Genomic DNA, 17,646 nt, shown 5'->3' on the forward strand with positions numbered 1-17,646 from the left:
CCCAGTCTCTGATCTAATCATATCTGATCGATGAACTGTCAGAACACTAGTAGATTTTAAATCCTCTAATTATACGCGGTACATTGTCACTTGAATTCCTACCTGCAGACAAGCACGAATTCTCAATTATCATATCAAATTTATGAGTCGATTTAATCGTGACCAGTCTGACAAGTTTGTACGTAGTTCCGACAAAATTTATATCCAAATCGTATAAATACAGCTGAATATAAAATTAAGCCGTCAGTTACGTTTTCGAAACCGACCAGTACATTATTTCAGCCTAAGGATGATTAAGATCGTCGTTCTGGTCGCCCTCGTGGCTGTTGCCTGTGAGTGCCTGATATCCTTACACGTATTGAATATAAAGTTTTGTACAAAATATATATTTTATACCTTACATTGGTTACGAGGAATATATTCGCTGCTCAAATCACGAATCCTGCACCATTACCAAGTGCCAAAGCATATTCTCCACTTGTTAATCTTACAGTGTAATCTCCATTCCAGCTGTAAATGCTTCGTTCCAAACCGGCAATGTAAGCCCGACTGGTCGTATCGTTGGTGGTGAGGATGCCGCCATCGAAGAAGTACCCTACCAGGTATCTCTCCAGGTCTTCGGCTCGCACATCTGCGGTGGTGCCATCATCTCCGACACCTGGATCTTGACCGCTGCTCACTGCATGGTCTACCCCAGAAGATGGTTCACCGTTCGCGCCGGTTCCACCGTCTCCAGCATTGGCGGCACCCGCACATCACTCAGTTCAGTAGTGAGCCACGCAAGCTACAGCTCAAACAGATGGGGAATCCCGATCAACGACATCGCTCTGCTGCAACTGGCATCAGCCCTCACCCTAGACTCCACCCGTCAGCCCATCTCTCTGTACGCCGTTGACGAGGAAGCCAGCGTCGGTTCCATCGCTGTCATAACCGGATGGGGTACTCTTACCGAGGGAGGCAGCGCTTCCAGAACTCTCCAGACTGTCTCTGTCCCCATTATTTCCAAGGCTGACTGCAACAGCGCTTACAGCGTCTGGGGAGGACTTCCCGACGGTCAAATCTGTGCCGCGTATCCTGAGGGAGGCAAAGACGCCTGCCAGGGTGACTCTGGTGGTCCCCTCGCTATCAGCGGACGTCTTGCTGGTGTCGTTTCCTGGGGTAACGGTTGCGCCCGCGCTGGATGGCCGGGTGTATACACTGAGGTCGCGTCCTACCGCAGCTGGATCTCCACCAACTCTGGAGTCTAAAAATCAGTCTCCATTTCACCTAGGCTATCCTTCAAGCAACCGCGGGGCTTGATTTCATTAACGATATTTTAAATTAATAAATACATGTTTGACGAATCCGATCATCCTTGTAGCTGTTGAACCGTTCATATTCTTATCCACCTGAGTAACAGTGTCTTGACCGTACATTTGTGTATATTTGCTACGCATATTGCCAACTTTAATTTAATTACAGATATAGCGACATCGAATAAAATACTAGGCTCCAATTACTAAAAACCTGAACTTCATTGTCTCCTGAAACTTCTCAACTACTTGAACCATGAACTGAAACAACTGATCAATCATCCCTTATACTGTAAAAACTCTTATAACGAGCATACAATCTAGATTTTATTCACCATATAGGTAGGTAAAAGACATCAAGACAAGAAGCATTCGAGTCAAGTGTTTGATAGTTACCTAGATTTGTCATTCTGTTTAGAATGTTATCGGAGGTTTATATCCATGTGGCATCTGCACGTACGTGCTATGAGATTCATTTGATAAACATGATTAATCTCGTTTGATGAGGTAATGGTTTAATTAATCGTGATTTATGCGGTGCGACAACTAACGACTGTCAACGTTGGAACAATTTCGGGTTTTACTCAAATTTGCACATTATTATGCTCATCCTTGTAGCCGCTGCTGCCGCTGCTGCAGATAACTAGCTCGCGTGTACCTTAAGCGTCTGAAGCAATAATAATTTCAGAACATATACCAAGGGTCGTTTGAGAGAATTACCTCTAGGCTTGAGACTATGATTAATGCGCAATTAATCCAACGGAAGATGGAAAATGCAAGTGAGTTGAGTTATCTGTGTGATAACCTGGCTGCTGAATAAAAAAATGTGAGGTTCTTAACACTTCAATCAATTTCCAGTGCATTATCAATGATTACGTAGATAGTAACTCGTTCTGTCCAACACAGGCATACAAAAGCTGCATACAAAGTAATATTCAATTACATTTAACCATGGTCTGAGATAGTTAATCCCGATAAACTCGGTACCCAGACCATATAAAGTAGCCTTACAGTACAGTAACTTTGGTACAATCTTAAAAATCCACGATCAAATCAGTGTCGTCTGAGGATGATCAAGATCGTTATTCTGCTCGCCATCGTAGCTGGTGCTGGTGAGTACCCAATACCTATGCACGTGTCAAACAGACTTTAACAGAAAGCTACTCTTTATACTGATAAGTAGCCTGAGACGGTGATAATGAGATTGAAACTCCGTAACTACGTATCATGTTGAAATTAGTGACATTATTTTAACGATTTATGCTTCGGAAAACCCGTCATTTCGCGATTATTGAATTGTTTGGAAGTCAGTAAACTGCGATAAAATAAAACATTCTCGAATTTTTAAATCGTAGTTTATTGAAAGTCACTGTAAAAATAAGAAAATAGTGATTTTGCCACAATATTTCGTTACGGTAACGTTACGAATTTCAATCTCGTGACTATGTGAACTTTTTTCTGAATTTCGAGCGAAATGTAAATTAATCGCTAATTTCAACAACACTATTTCACAAATCTTTAATTTGACGGCACTTTGTTTAGATATCGTGTACGATTTCAGGCAATACTAACACCGTCACAAATCACTATATAGAATCAACTGCGTAGACGTGTATTTGTGTAAAAGCCACAGCTAATGAAAATGCCAGCGACAAAACGCCCCGAGGCAGCCAATTCGCCAATTGACGCTTGTCTCGGATGTTTTTATTCCAGCTCCAAATCCTCTGAACCCCACGAGTCGCATCGTTGGTGGCATGGATGCAGTGATGTCTGAGGCACCTTACCAGGTGTCCCTAACTCTCCTCGGCTCCCACAGTTGCGGCGGCAGCATAATCTCCGAAAACTGGGTCCTGACCGCAGCTCACTGCATGGTTTACCCCAGAAGCTGGTATCTTGTCCGGGCTGGATCCGTTTCCTCGACCAGTGGTGGCAGCCTGACAACACTGCTCCTGGTCGTGAACCACCCGAACTATGGATCAAACAACTGGGGGCTCCACGTCAACGACATTTCCCTGCTCCGGATGAGCTCTCCACTTGTCCTGGACGCAACGCGCCAGCCGGTTTCTATGTACTCCGAAAACGAAGAGGCTATGGCTGGCGATCGCGCTGTCATCACTGGATGGGGTGCACTAATCGAGGGCGGTAGCTTCTCTACAAACCTCCAGATCATCAACATCCCCATCATCTCCAAGGCCGAATGCAGCAGCGCCTATAGCTTTTGGGGAGGACTTCCTGCTGGTCAGATATGCGCCGCTTTCCTCGAAGGCGGTCGAGGCACTTGTCGTGGAGACCAAGGCAGTCCACTGCTTATCCAGCGACGGCTTGCTGGCGTCATGTCATGGAGCTATGGATGCGCCCAGCCTGGACTCCCCAGTGTCTATACTGAAATCGCAGCTCACCGCAGCTGGATATCTGGCGTATCAGGAGTCTAAGGAGCCGGGTGCTGATCCTCTACTGTCCTCACATTTTCGGGTCCTTCTTTTGAATCTTAATGAAATGAAACACACTTGTCGTGAAGCAATTAAAATCACGTTAACTATTTTCCTGCTTTTTCCTTCCATACCTGCGTCGGCGAAAATCTGCCTAGCAATGAGCCAAATACTGGTCTGTCTAACTTCGAGGTACGACATTCAGGAGAAACGAAAGGCATACTTTGATGGACGTGAAGGAATTGAACGAGCGTTTCGTGCGGAGCTTCTGCAGGTTTGTAAATTCACGTCGGTTTTACCGTTCCAACACAAAGTTTCAGATAGAATAATTGAACCCAATTGAACCCTGTCCCCCTGGCTTTGCTACTTTATTGATAAGCCCCGGCGATCCTGCCGCGTAGTATATTTTTAGTCAATAAAATTTAATTGGTGTTATACATCAACCAAAGTGGCTTATCGCATTATAAACAACGAAAATATCTATCAGTGGTTGTGTAGTTTGTTATGATTAGCACCCATCTATTTCGTGAAATACGAGGAATCAAATAACAAATTTTCTGCAATATGTCTCATACGATTATTCTGTGGCTACTTACAGAGAGATTCAAAGTTCTCTTCGCTTCTGTCATACTTTCATCAATGACCCCCAAACAGTAACGATATTTTCAAGACTTGATTATAAATAAAAATGATTTTCCACTATGCACAAATATAACGATAACGATAAAAGATAATTCATTAGAGTGTTTGGACGTTTGATCTTCTACTGTCCCAAAGCTGGATGTGTTAACGTGAACTGAGAACGTTCGTCATTTAACCATCTGTTAGTTGTACTATTCCCTAAATTTAAAACATACACAATCCCGTCACCACATACAAAAGGTGTTCGGTGTTACGGTATTCAGCGACATTTTTGGGCTCGGGGCACCGGGTGAGCAAAAAATTTTACACTAAGGACGTAAAGTCCCTAACCTAATAGAAAATTGGAGCCTGGATTGGTATTTGCGGGGTATATATGAACACTATTAAACCGTTAAATCGAGCTTTTCGTATCCAGAATTTGGAAGCTCACACATTTATTAAGCAGTAAGCCGGTCGCGGTAATCCCCCCTTTCATTTGTAACCACGTACATAAAGGGTATTTCAGACCCTAATAATAAATGTTAATTTTAGCAATCAGCCAAAATCCTTCGTTCTCCGTTGTCAACGCTTTGATCAAAACAAATGGCCAAAGCAACGTCAACACCAGCAGCGACCAACGCCATGAATCCTAACCTTCAAACTATTGTGTTCCAGCCTCGCTGTATCATAAACCATCAACCAACCGTTCGTACCGTAGTCAACAAACCGTATGCTGACTGCAATGAAGAGCTGTGCTATTCAAGTTTCAAACGAACTAAGTCACATTGTGCTGAACTATTATTCACGAGTGCCTACAGATGCAGTGTTCATCGAGCTGTACTGCGGAGCCAGCAAAGCTGTAAGCCAGATGAAGCATGCGAAATGGAGGGTTTCGGCACTTCAAGAGCTGCTCAGTCTCTGAGAAATTCACTCGTCACGATCCAGAAGCGTTTCGACACTACAGATCGCAAAAGTCTACCAATGAACTCAAGTGTTTGAAGGTGACGATAATCGACATTCTATGTAGTCTGGCTTACCCTGAAAATTTTTCGAAGTCTCACAGATGCCAATTCAGATGTGTGTGTGAAGTTGAACGGTACAAGGCAACAGCCTAGTGCGGAATTCTACCTCCGCTTGCGAGCAGAGTGATGAAACAATATCTTCGACATCGAGCACTCTTCAACTTACCAGACTGTACGTAATTGGTTCGAACCAATTACAAACATGTTTGTCCTTCTCGCTCTCAAACTACTGAACAAAGGACTAGTAGATCCTGCAGAGTACCGCGCGCGATAGCGTACCTACATCGCGAACCTTTAACATCTCTTACGCTATATCCCCCTGTACCCACACACGCGTCGAGTATATAAGTGAACGACTAGATCGACGTGTCACACAAGTCAACCAGATCTATATACGTGTCTCTCTACCCAATAATCTGCCCCAGCTACGAAAATGTATTATGCAACGTTAACTATATTGTTGCCAGCTCACTCCGGAGCGTTACATACCCATGTACATGACTGGAAACATGTACAACCTGCACCCTCGTGTATGGCTGTAGGCGTATTGTACTGAAACACAATGTGCAGAGCTTTGGGGGCAGAGAAACGGGGTGTAATGGGGTGCAGAGGGCCGCGGCGGGATGGGACGAGAGACCGGAGAACAATAATGGAATGGAAATGTAAAGAACAGGTTTTGGCAAGGGAGTTGGGAGACAGTGCTCAAGTGCTAATGGCTTTCCATACTTATAAAACTGGAATCGATTCTCACCTGCGGCTGCCACGGCGACGAAATTTTGATCCGTGGATTTTTCTTTTACTTCTCTCTCGCTTATCCTTGCCCCTCCTGCCCCCGAAAGTTTCCCACCTCCAGCTTGGACTGAAGGTTCACTAATCGTCCAGGTGGAACGGAAGCGCCGTGAATCGAGCGAGATAACCCGACACACGCCTCGGTGTAGGGTACTCACGCATTAGCGATATACCTACTCATGGGATTCCCTAGGGAATAATTAAAAGCATGTCCGTGCAGGATAATTATAGCATCATAGATCACTAGGAACCGTGTTATCGTTGCCAGTGTCTGCTGATTCCGAAGGGACGACGGGATACTGCCGTTACAGCGAATGCTCAAGCACCGTAACCACCAAAAATCTGAGTGGGATACAAGACGTGGAATTTTCGCATTGTATTCCCAAGTGAAAAATATCCGATCCGCTCCTTTTATGGTTTGTCAATTCTTTTCACCCTCTCCCAACGGCAACAGAAGACCCGACTATGTGGCACGAGGCACGATGGAACTAAATCCAACGAATCCTTGGAATCCCCGGAATCCGAGAAAGGCTTGCGGAAGAAAGAATTCACCCAGCCAACGGCTGAGGCTAACGATACTCAACACAAAGGGATCCAGGGGTGAACCGGCACATCGAGGAAGAATTACCTTGGGTGGGAAATCGGCGAGATTGAGACAATAAAATGGTCTCGTTGATAATCAAAGAACTTTACAAGGTCGGTGTTTCGGGCGCGATCAATCGCCGGAAATTTATATTAACGGAAATTGACGCGTGGGCTTGGCTCTTCGGCGAATATCTCCAATCTCGATACTTGCTTCTCGCGGTGAATTAGGCAAGGCTTTAAGTCTAATATTCTTAATAGGATTATACATAATAATTTCAGACTCGGGACTCGATTCCTGGGCGAACTTCGTGTCTGGAGGCAATTACAGGCGGCTTTCGAGTTTCGGCTCACCCTCCCGCCCTTTAATTCGAACGCTAATTCTAGCGTACTCACTAAAAGTCACTCAGTGCCATCTGTAACAGTTGTAGAAACCTACAAACCCGCCCCATTTACAAACCCACCATTCTGCAACCAGTGGACAAAGACAATGACTACAGCCATAAATTTCACAGATGAATATCGAGGGTTCGATACATAATATAAGCGAAACTCCATTTCGTGGAGAAGCACCTGCGTCAATCCGACAAGTGAATACAAAATGTATCGATAATCATCTTCCGAGGCCTTGCGTGACTATCTTGAACGACAAATTTGCCATTTTGACGACAGTACGAAAACCTGGTTCGCTGGATTATTATCACCGCATATCCTCGAAATTGGACGGTTGAAACCACTCGAGCGTTTCAATATCCACATGAGTTATTGGTTCATGTATGGGTTTCTAGGACAGCGCTAGGTAGTGCCGGAGATCTTGTGATCCACTCCCAAGTAGTGTACCGTGTTGTTCGCATCTGATAAATCACTGTTAGGCCACGTCAGGTGACAGCTGTTGCCCACGTATGTCCCGATTTACGATACACGTGACCTGCCCGAAACCTTGGTATGCTAACCGCTATGAACTCGAAGGAATTTACAGGCACGCCAAGTATAGTAAAACTCTACTCAAGCGCACTCGTTATACGAAACGAATATCTTCAATATGAAGGTGGAGCGAAGACCCGAAAGCGGTGAACCACATACAACCTTGAATTTATATTCAATCACAGCGCATCTAATAATACCTGAAGCTGCTTTGTACTACTTTTAAGCCTGATAGGCGTCAGTCTGTAAATACACGTTGAATACATTCGAGCATTCCCAAAAGCTTCTGAGTAAGGCTTCGGCAACCTTTTATGAATAGGTACAGCGCGTATTTTTCGTCGGTGTCATTTCGGCGTTATTGGGGGAGAGGAGCATGGCAGTAAAGAAAGTCTGAGGATACTTTTAGCAGTAAATCTTGGCCGAAACCTGTAAAATAGTCACCTGATAGGCAATAGCCATAAATAAATAAGCGGGGTGGTGGGGGGCGTGGGGCGAGAACTTCTATTTCTAAACCGATCCATAAAGAGCTTTCGAGTCCCGGCGTGGATGTGGGCGCAGCCCGCGAGACTCACCGTTCTGGCGGGGCTCCCTGCAGAGAAATAAGATGTCGATTTATGTCTTGGGTTGGCGACCGCCGTCGCCGGGAAACATTATTAACGGACCACGTGGCCGAGCGTTTCCGACTCCCTCGAACAAGCCCCCTGCAGAAGTTTCCCTCTCGGGCAAGCCGATTGTTTGTAGTCCGTGGTATCCTCCCCGGAGAACAAGAGTTTGGGTTAAAACTTTGAAGGATATAACCGTGCCTCGTTTACCGCTCCCTGCACCTACTCCCTATCCGAAAACCTATTCACAAAGGATTCAATAAGATCTGATCAGGGTGCGACGAGTATTTCAAGAAGACCACAGATTTTGTAAGTTCACTCCTTGGCTTACCCCTTCCTTTGTATTACATCTATTCAGCATCCAGAGATCCATTGTCAGATGTTGAAGAAGCAATTTCAACTCTGCATGGCTTTCAATGGTGTGAAGTGAAGATTCTAGCTGATAAAAGAACGATCGTTCACCCTAATCCAATTAGAAAGTAATTTTCCCCAGAATTTTGGTCAACGAATTTCTGACACACGCGTGTATATCGAAGAATGGAGAAACGAATTTATTTTCAGACATGTGGATATGCAGCTAGAAGAGGATAAGGACAGTGTGAGCAGAAATCGGCAGCCAAGCGTAAAAGCCACGGGAATGAGATGTTATATTGAAGAAAGTTTTATTCGGTGATAGGTGGCGGGGGAGGAATGACAGGGTAGGGGTGAACTAATCTGAACGAGGAAAAGTTTATCTTTCGTGCGTCACGAATTTCATTTTTATTTTCTACGTGCGAACTCGCTTCACCTGCTACACACCGTGGAGGATTGAAAGTAGGGTCCCGGAGGATTTCGGCTTCGCCTTTACGTTCCGGGGATAAACTTTTTCCACTCGTTGGGGATTATAACTCTGATCGAAGCACGTAGGGTCGAACCACCCCCTTTTATGTTGTCGTTAGCGTATTCCTTGACGAGGAAAACAACAGATGCTGCGACTGCAAGTATCGTTATCACGCATTACCGGCCACGTACAACGGTAAAAAAACAAAAATGAATAAAACTCGGATTAACGAGCTTCGTTCCCCGCCTGTTTAAATCCAGATCTCGATTTTTATGACATATTGTCAACGGTTCAAATTTTCATAAAATTTCACCAGCATTTTTATCACCCTCCCATTTCTCAACTCGAACTTCCTACAATGGTCGACCCTTTCTCACCCTTGCCTTGGTCGTTTCATCTTTATGGTGGAATCTTTTCTGATTCGTACACAAAAGGGTAATCCTCGAAGGAGAATTTTTTCACAGTAAACATGGAGAAGTTCGCGAAATTCCGAAGTATATGAATCAGCTGATTCCAACGTACTGCTTACCGAAAAACTCGTTCGAAGGAATCTGGAGATCAATACAATTTCAAGAGCCGTTCGAAGTTAGAAAATGTACGTAATACAGATTTTTGTGACAGTTTTGACTAAAAAGTGATCTGGAATCTGATTGAGAACAATAACTACACGTACGCAAATCAATATAAGAATCACTGCCAAAATTACAATCCACACATCAACTCTCGATGACGTCAACTCTTTTATCTAAACGAGCGATGTGATGGCTCAAGAAATATTACACGAATAAGCATATCTGCTAAGCTAGGTCGCGATCCAAGCAATCAATCAGTTTCGATAGACGCGTCAGATAGCCGTCCACCTCTGCGACAGTGATTGTAAACAAAGCCATTTTACGAAGGCGGGCAGAATCGATCTGCACGTGATTTGCAAACGTAACATAAACAAAACAGTGTGGAACACTGAAGTGTGCGTTTAACCTCGCAACGAAAGTTCGAGAAACGATGAAAGTAAGGTGAAATTTCGAGTTCGGGTTTTCGTCGATGCCGAGAATGGGTGAAAGCCGCTGATCAGCACTCCGCGAACCCTGGAATCAGCGTGAACCCGTCATTAAACACAAACCATCTGCGGTGGATGCTCTTATTTGCCCAGCGGCCGCGTACAATTACGCAAACTAGCAAAACACAACCGACGGCCTCGACGCAAGAAACCCAGTTAGGCGGGAGAAATCCCAGAAGCTTTTACAGGAGAAGCTGAACATCGTCCGCCATCGATTTCCAATAAGCTGAAGCTAAATGACCGACGCTTGGTTTGAATATTCTCTGATATGAACGAATTAAAATTAATAGAAACGATCGATTCCACTGCAAAACAATCAACCTCTCAGTACCAGCTCTTGGAAGTATAGAATTGGCCAATTCTTTTCCGCCTCGTAACGAACCCGCAACTTCGTCACCGAAGCGCCAGCTTCTAGTTGCAGAAATTATAAGCACCAAATGAAGAGTTCTGATCAAACGAAGAAACTTGACGATGCACGGTCCAGTTACGTAACAACAAAGCAGTCGACCTCCAAGCTTTTCGTCCCACGGCACTGAGCCGATTCGACCCTTCGGCACAATGGGAAACCCCATCAGAGAAAGGATTTGACAAACCAATGTATACCAGAATCCATTTCTGATCACTGATTCGTCGACGGCTCTTTTGCCCTTTGAACAACGAGAGGAGTCAACATTTCGATGGCAGTAATTGGCAAGAAAATAGACAATGTAGCGGACAACGAACGAGGAAGGAAATAAAGCTCCGATATTGACAATTTATCGCTAACCTTGGTCACGTTTCTGGTTCTATTTCTCCCTCATCGTGACTTCGGGAATAGTTAGTTACGACGGTTTTCTGCAGAATAGTATCCAAGGCTGGTGGGACGCTAGCTTTCAAGGTACCACCTCTCGCCCCGGTTCTCCCCTGAACACAATAAAGACCAAAGTCTTAATGGCTTTTCCAATACCCTTTCCGCCCCTCTTCTTTCGTCGCTCTTCTTCCCCGAGCTGCACGTGGCCCATTCAAGTTCATACTCCAGACTTCGGCCAACGTTTTCTTGTTCCTTAAGCTCCCGCCCCAATAATCGTCACGCGAGCTAATCATTTGACCAGATTTTTACTCCCCTGTAAATAGAAGGCTCGAACCCTTTGCCTGCGAATTTCGTTAGTTAAGTGGGAAGGCCACTGTGACGGACAAAACAATAACCGACTTTTAAGAATTTTTTTCACAGGGATAACTAATTAATAAAAGGATCGAATTGTTGGTGTTTTATTAAGTGTATATTAAACTTGTTTTATGTGAATTTTAATTAAAAAATGTTTAAAATTAACTAAGATATGGGCCTTGACTTAATGACTAATAAAAACATGTCTCCTCCATCGTGGCGTTGATATCTCGCTGAAGGGTTATCTGATAATAAATAATAAATTTTATCAATATCTATACAAATGTAGCCATCATTGTACGTGGCCGTTTTTCTTTTCTTTTCTTTTTTTTTATTATTTACGAAATGGTGACAGATTGAAAAAAAAATTTCAACGCTCTTTGGTTTTCTTCAAATCGTCGCCATTTTATAAATAATGAAAAAAAAGAAAAACAGCCACGCACGACGATAGCTGCATTTGCACAGATATTGATAAAATTTTGTTTCTTATTTTCATATAACCTTTTATCGAGATATCAATGCCACGATGGCGGGGAAATTTTTTTATTTATCGTCAAGTCAAAGTCCATATCATTGTTGATTTCAAGTGTTTTTTAATAAAAATTTATATAAAACAAGTTTAACAGACACTTAGTAAAATACCAACGATCCGATTCTTTTATTAATTAGTTATCCCTGTAAAGAAAATTCTTAAGAATCAGTTATTTTTTCGGCCCTCACAGTGGCCTTCCTCTTAAACTATCAATTGAGCAGATCAGTCAGAGATTTCGATAAAAGAGATGAAATACAAACTCAGACACGTTTGCATCTTTTTTTTTCTTTATCGAACGGTTTAAATTTTTCTCAGTATGTGGGGATTGAAAAAAATTGGCATTATACCTTAGAGATACCAAAATTCAGGATCTTTGGAACGGAATTCGACTACGATCGTGTGGAAACGAATAAGATACCATTCGTCGTTGAAATAACTCTGTACAGCGTCAAGGCTCAAACTTAAAGAGCTGGTCTAATTTCGGTCACAGAATTCCCAATTATTTCAGAAGGAAAAAAACCACCCCTGCAATCATTTCTGAATACCATACTGTATAATTTATAAATTAAATCGCTGGTTATTTTCACATTAGGTTTTTTTTCTGTGAGTAATTTGAACTTAAACCGTTTCCCCCTAACTGCAGATCATTACGAACAACCGACGTAGGTATAAAGTCCCAGCGTATAACGTAAAGTAACGAGAAAGTAAAATTGATGAAATATTATCCACAGAGTATAACTATAACCACGAACCGTTTTACGGTTTATCAATTTTTTCCCTCTCCTCTTCTTCTTCTCCTCGAACAAGTATAATGACCCGCAGTCATCCTCCGCGGAGTATAAAATCCAAAGTATAGGAGGACGGTAGAAGGAATGGATGGAAAATCGCTGAGCAATTCCATGTAACTACCGAGCTAATGGATCGGGGGAATCGCTGCCAGCGTAATTCCTCACTATTCAACGGTTTCCAGGAGGTTTCAGGAGCCACGGCGGCGTTAGAAAGGGAGGACGCGGCTAAGTCTTCCCTCGGGAGGCCAGACGCGAAGAGTTTACTCCTTCTTTGAAAGAAACCAGGGCTCAGCCACCCGCGTCTCGCTTATAGTACCGTTTGTTTACCTCCTCTAGAAGGACTGTATGGTTTGATGCGTCATTTTTGTAACCACCCTTCTGAAATTTTTCGTATTTCCTAATTTCACTTTTAATCTCTCCAGTAACGCAATTCGTGACTAAAACACAAATTTGATCTAGTTTTGGTAGTTACTTGACTTTTTCTTTTCTTTTTTTTTTCTACTGGTTTTCATGTCAATCAAACACCACGACGGTACTGAGGTGAACAAAGCTCCAATTATAGGACCATTTAAAGGAAGAATATACATTTTCGCAACCGCAATAATATCATCTGATACGTTGATATATTGATATGTTCTAATCTTGTTGAGATTGCAGCCACCTAGGTTCTGCACCTCTCCCTCTGTCCCTCCATATCCATCGTTCTCTCTCTCACTTTTTCCTGTTCTCTCATCCTCGTCGTTTGATATCCTCGGTCTCTAGCCTCCGGCTGGTTTGATATATTGCAAAAATGGGAGGTGCGAGGTTTTTTGTGTCATACTTTTCTCTCTCTCTCTTTCTCCTTTCTGTTTATATTGTTCTTCTTTTCGTTTTCGTGTTATTCCTTTTTCCATCCACATTTTTTTTCCCCTACCTTTTTCCATACTTGTTCTTCTTTCTTTCTTCTTTGTTTTATTTTTTTTTTTTTTTTTTTTTTTTTTTCTTTGTACAACCGAAGCGGAGAGCAGCAGAAGGACATTAGGGTGAAAATGAATTAGTGGCAAGCGGTTTTCATGGCAAAGAAAACCTGCGCGGTTCCCGCCGCCGGGAAAGATTTGGGGCAGGGGGGGCGGGAGGGGAGGTTTGTCTGCACGCCAAGGCCACTCCACTTCTCTCGAGTCGAACGCACATGTTGGAATGATGCTTGATTTTTTTTTTTTTTTTTTTACTTCCTCTCTTTTTCCTTGCATTTTTTCTATTTCTCTCTCTCTCTCTTTCTCTCTCTCTCCCTCTTCGTCGCTCTCTCCTTTCGATCCGCTCCAACTGCCCGGGTTTCCATGATCAATCAACGCTCGCTAAGGGTAACGATAATACATCAACCGTTTCAACGATACAGTAAAACTGAATTTTGGCCAAACATTTCGTACGACAAATTATAGCGGGTTAAAATCTGATACGTCCGATCGTTGACGTTTCGTTTGTTCATTTCCTTTAGTTTTCTAGTAGGAAGAAAATTTAAATATAGGAAAATATTTGATCGAGGTATGAAAGTAAGCGATAATTCAATTTACGGATTATATCGTTATTGCGTATCGTGTTCTAATTTTTATTCCAATCGTGCACCTGTCTGATAAAAGTTTGACAGTTCCCAGGTGTTTCGGCGCAAGCAAGTTTCGGTACAATATACGAAACGCCTTTAGCTGCGTGTCAGGTTCACCGTATTATTATATTGGGAATACGTAACGAAGCATAAAATACGGTTAAGCTCATATTCCAGGGGTGATGGTATCGAAGCTCGAAGAAAATCGGCAACAAATCCTACGGAATCTTATTACAAAACTGGCAGACAAGCACGTATACAAGTGTATTTGTATTTTCCTATATTAAATGGCTTCATCTTGTTACAAATATTGACGTTACAGGGTATATTAACACTAGAACTACCGGAGTAATCAAAATGACTGGTTTTGGAATTTTATTTTGAAATTCCTACTTCGTGTTACATTTTTTTTTTTTTTTTCTTTTTGCCACAACGATGCAATGACTTTTACAACGACAACTAAAGGAGTAATATAATGAATTTCATTTTTGATTTATTAGACTGGTTTTACATTCTCATTTTGAAATTCCTTTGCGTTATAATTTCATATTGATTGTGAGTAAGGAAAATTGCCGATTTCATTTTTAATACGTACGGTTTTCGGAATTAGTTTTTTTGTTTTCAATGTTGCATTATTGAGGATTATATAAATATGTGGTCAGATAAATTTAGCGGATAAATTGTTTCAAGGAATGCGAAATCCATACACATTTACGAAAATTCGCGGAAAGTACCTATTGCAGACTTTGCGCAACATCAAACCTCATTTTTTTCATTTTTCTAGAAGCCGATTCTTTATTCGTTTGAAGATAATTTATTTTCTCGATTTCTTCCAAAACTGCAAAACAGAAAATATCAATAATCTGTTCGTGTTACATTTTTTAAAAAACTATTGGTTCATAAGTAGTAGGTTAAGATGAATATAAGACTTCTGGATATGAACGGCTAATCGGAAAGTGTTGAAAGAAAAAAAAAAAAAAAAACGATTGCACATTTAAAAATAACGCCTTATTGTAACATTTTTCAATTCCATTCCTCGCAAGAAACTTCAAGCTGATGTTTCTGTGTATGAGATTGAAGAATCGCGAATAACCGGTTACGGCTTGAGTGAGAAAATTGAAAATAAAAAAGTTTTACGATCTTTTAAAAGCTGTGACAGCGCCAAAGATACGAAATCAGATCAGATATGACCAGGATTAAACGCTCTAGTCGGTTCTGGTGATTTCTCACAAGTTCACTGATGCAGTACATTTTTATAAACTTGGCATCGTTAAATATTCAATTTCGCAAAATTCCACCGAAACTAATCACAATCAACATAAATGGCAATATTGAATTTCCTGTAATCAAAAACAAGATCCGCCCCAACGAATTCGCAGAAATCAGTTTTCTGCAACAATATAAGCCAACGTGAACTGAAATCGAACAAATCTATCAGATTTTCATCCAATTTCAAATGAATTTGAAACGTAGCATCGATATCTGAGCTTTTCTTTATAAATTTATCAAAATTCTTCATCTTCTTCCAAAGTCATCTTCGCATCTCACGAACAGGCATAATAATTGTGTGAATACCTACTCATCGTACGATCGTCTCGCAATTCAATCTTAATAAATTGATAAAAAGTATGAATTTTCCCAGTGTCCCAGTTATTGACCTTTTTTGGTTGCACCTGTTTGACCCTTAGTTCTAAAATTACCAAAAAAAATTAATTCTAATCCACCAGCAATTGATTTCGGTAATAGAGAAATTCACAATTTACTTCGTCAATTTATAATTTTCCAAAATAAAAGGTTCAATAATAGTGTCCAAGCGTGTCAATAACCGGTTCACTCACCTTGGACGAGAATGATTTGTAACCAGATACAGCCAAGCCTCTATCTCTTCGAATATCTACCTACCGCAGCCAAATGTCATCCCACATGCCAGTTTTATCGGGCCTCAGAGCCGGCAGAGCGATTCCGGGTCGAACAGAAGCGAGAAGGCGAGAAAGCGATAGATTGCCGGCTCCCATAATTCATAAAGCTGCGGTGCACGGTTCGTGCTTTATATATATATATGTATATATATGTATATACACACACATCGGAAACTGGTCGAACGTGAAGCCTTCATTCATAGAACGTAAACCGAGTCTCCCAGCAGCAGCAGCAGCAGCAGAGGCGACGGTTATCTGCAGGGCGCCCGTTTGATAAATGGATTCGATTTACTGATAAAACCGCGATAAATCAACATCCATTGTTTATCAACAAACAGCCCGTTTGTTTGCCATTATATATATACGTATATAAGTTTGCCCTTTTTTTTTAAAACTTTTTTTTTATACGTACACCCTCTTCGTATAGATTCTCTAACACCACGTCGCTGCGCTACGACTGAATTTAAATTTACGAATTCATCCGTCTTGTATATTATATTACACACGCGCGCACACACACACATATATGTATATATATATATTTAATAAATTTTGAGGGTGAAAAATGAAAAAAAATTCACGTCTCTAGACTGTGTAACATAATTTTACCGTGAACATTTTAGCCCAATTAATTTTTACTCGAGGCTCAAATTTATTCCAACCCTCGCGGAGGGCAGTGTGTACGTTAAAAGCTGCGAAAGAAAGGAGGCAAAGAAGATTTTCAACCCCTTTTTAACCCTTGTCCCCGGGCAAAAATTTAATCGGAAATATACGTGAGTGTAAAAAAAATCTTTTTAGATATTCACGAAATACGCAACAGCCCGAATTATCGTGACGAAGATCCGATATGTTTATTTCAAATGATTTGCAGAGACCTGCGATTTCAAGTAATCGTATCTGCGAAGTTTGACATTTTTTTTGTTTATTTATTTTTTTTTAATTATTTGCGCGAACTGCAATTGCATATTTGTTTCATATGCTGGCTTGAAATAAACTTATTCAAACTGGTATCCTAATGAGACATTAACCAAATGAAATTAAGTTATCGCGTATAATTTATTCATTTTTCCAAAAAATTTTTCCTTTCGGCGGAGATTAAAATGATTGAATTTGTCACGATTTGGTAAAAATACTGTACAAAAAATTACCAATCTATTCGTAACGTTTCCGTTCAAATTGATCAGTTATTGAGTTGGATTTTTGTACGATTATTTTTGTATTTTCTACCGAAAGAACGCTTTTCGAGAGTTTCAAATATTTTTCAATGTGCGAAGATGTTCGGATGGCAGAAGGAAAAAAAAATTATTCGCCGAATTGCGAACAGCTGTCACTGAGTGTGAGAGAAATTTGAGTGAGAATCGCGTTAAACTTTTCTTCGATATTTGTACATTTTTTTTTTTTTTTTTTTATCGTGCAATTGGCGTCAAAAGTTAAATGAGAAACAATGTGAATTTAAAAATACTATTCAAACCAATTTGAAATTAGAATCTTATAGGAAGATGTAGAAAGTACTCGCTAGTTAAAACTAATAAATACTTGTCCAACT

General features: G+C 41.4%; 3 protein-coding genes across 3 annotated transcripts in view; 2 read left to right on the forward strand and 1 right to left on the reverse strand.

Annotated features, from left to right (window-relative positions):
* Positions 1–17,646, reverse strand: part of LOC124301738 (disintegrin and metalloproteinase domain-containing protein 10-like) — a 359,750-nt gene that overhangs the window by 271,551 nt on the left and 70,553 nt on the right. The window lies entirely within an intron of this gene.
* On the forward strand, positions 154–1,500 carry LOC124301741 (trypsin-1-like). The gene is made up of 2 exons (XM_046757118.1): positions 154–332; positions 511–1,500. The coding sequence occupies exons 1-2, from the start codon at positions 290–292 to the stop codon at positions 1,245–1,247; spliced, it is 780 nt and encodes a 259-aa protein (XP_046613074.1). The 5' UTR covers positions 154–289; the 3' UTR covers positions 1,248–1,500.
* Positions 2,229–3,833, forward strand: LOC124301743 (trypsin-3-like). The gene is made up of 2 exons (XM_046757120.1): positions 2,229–2,404; positions 3,006–3,833. Exons 1-2 carry the CDS (start codon positions 2,362–2,364, stop codon positions 3,722–3,724), a joined length of 762 nt encoding a protein of 253 aa, XP_046613076.1. The 5' UTR covers positions 2,229–2,361; the 3' UTR covers positions 3,725–3,833.

This window comes from Neodiprion virginianus, chromosome 4 (assembly GCF_021901495.1).
Source record: "Neodiprion virginianus isolate iyNeoVirg1 chromosome 4, iyNeoVirg1.1, whole genome shotgun sequence".
Classification (NCBI taxonomy): domain Eukaryota; kingdom Metazoa; phylum Arthropoda; class Insecta; order Hymenoptera; family Diprionidae; genus Neodiprion; species Neodiprion virginianus.

Bases quoted from the DNA above. Each gene is read 5' to 3' on its own strand.
- LOC124301741 (XM_046757118.1), top strand. From the start codon at position 290: ATGATTAAGATCGTCGTTCTGGTCGCCCTCGTGGCTGTTGCCT. The intron at 333-510 runs GTGAGTGCCTGA...TCTCCATTCCAG, and splicing joins CGCCCTCGTGGCTGTTGCCT to CTGTAAATGCTTCGTTCCAA.
- LOC124301743 (XM_046757120.1), top strand. From the start codon at position 2,362: ATGATCAAGATCGTTATTCTGCTCGCCATCGTAGCTGGTGCTG. The intron at 2,405-3,005 runs GTGAGTACCCAA...TTTTTATTCCAG, and splicing joins CGCCATCGTAGCTGGTGCTG to CTCCAAATCCTCTGAACCCC.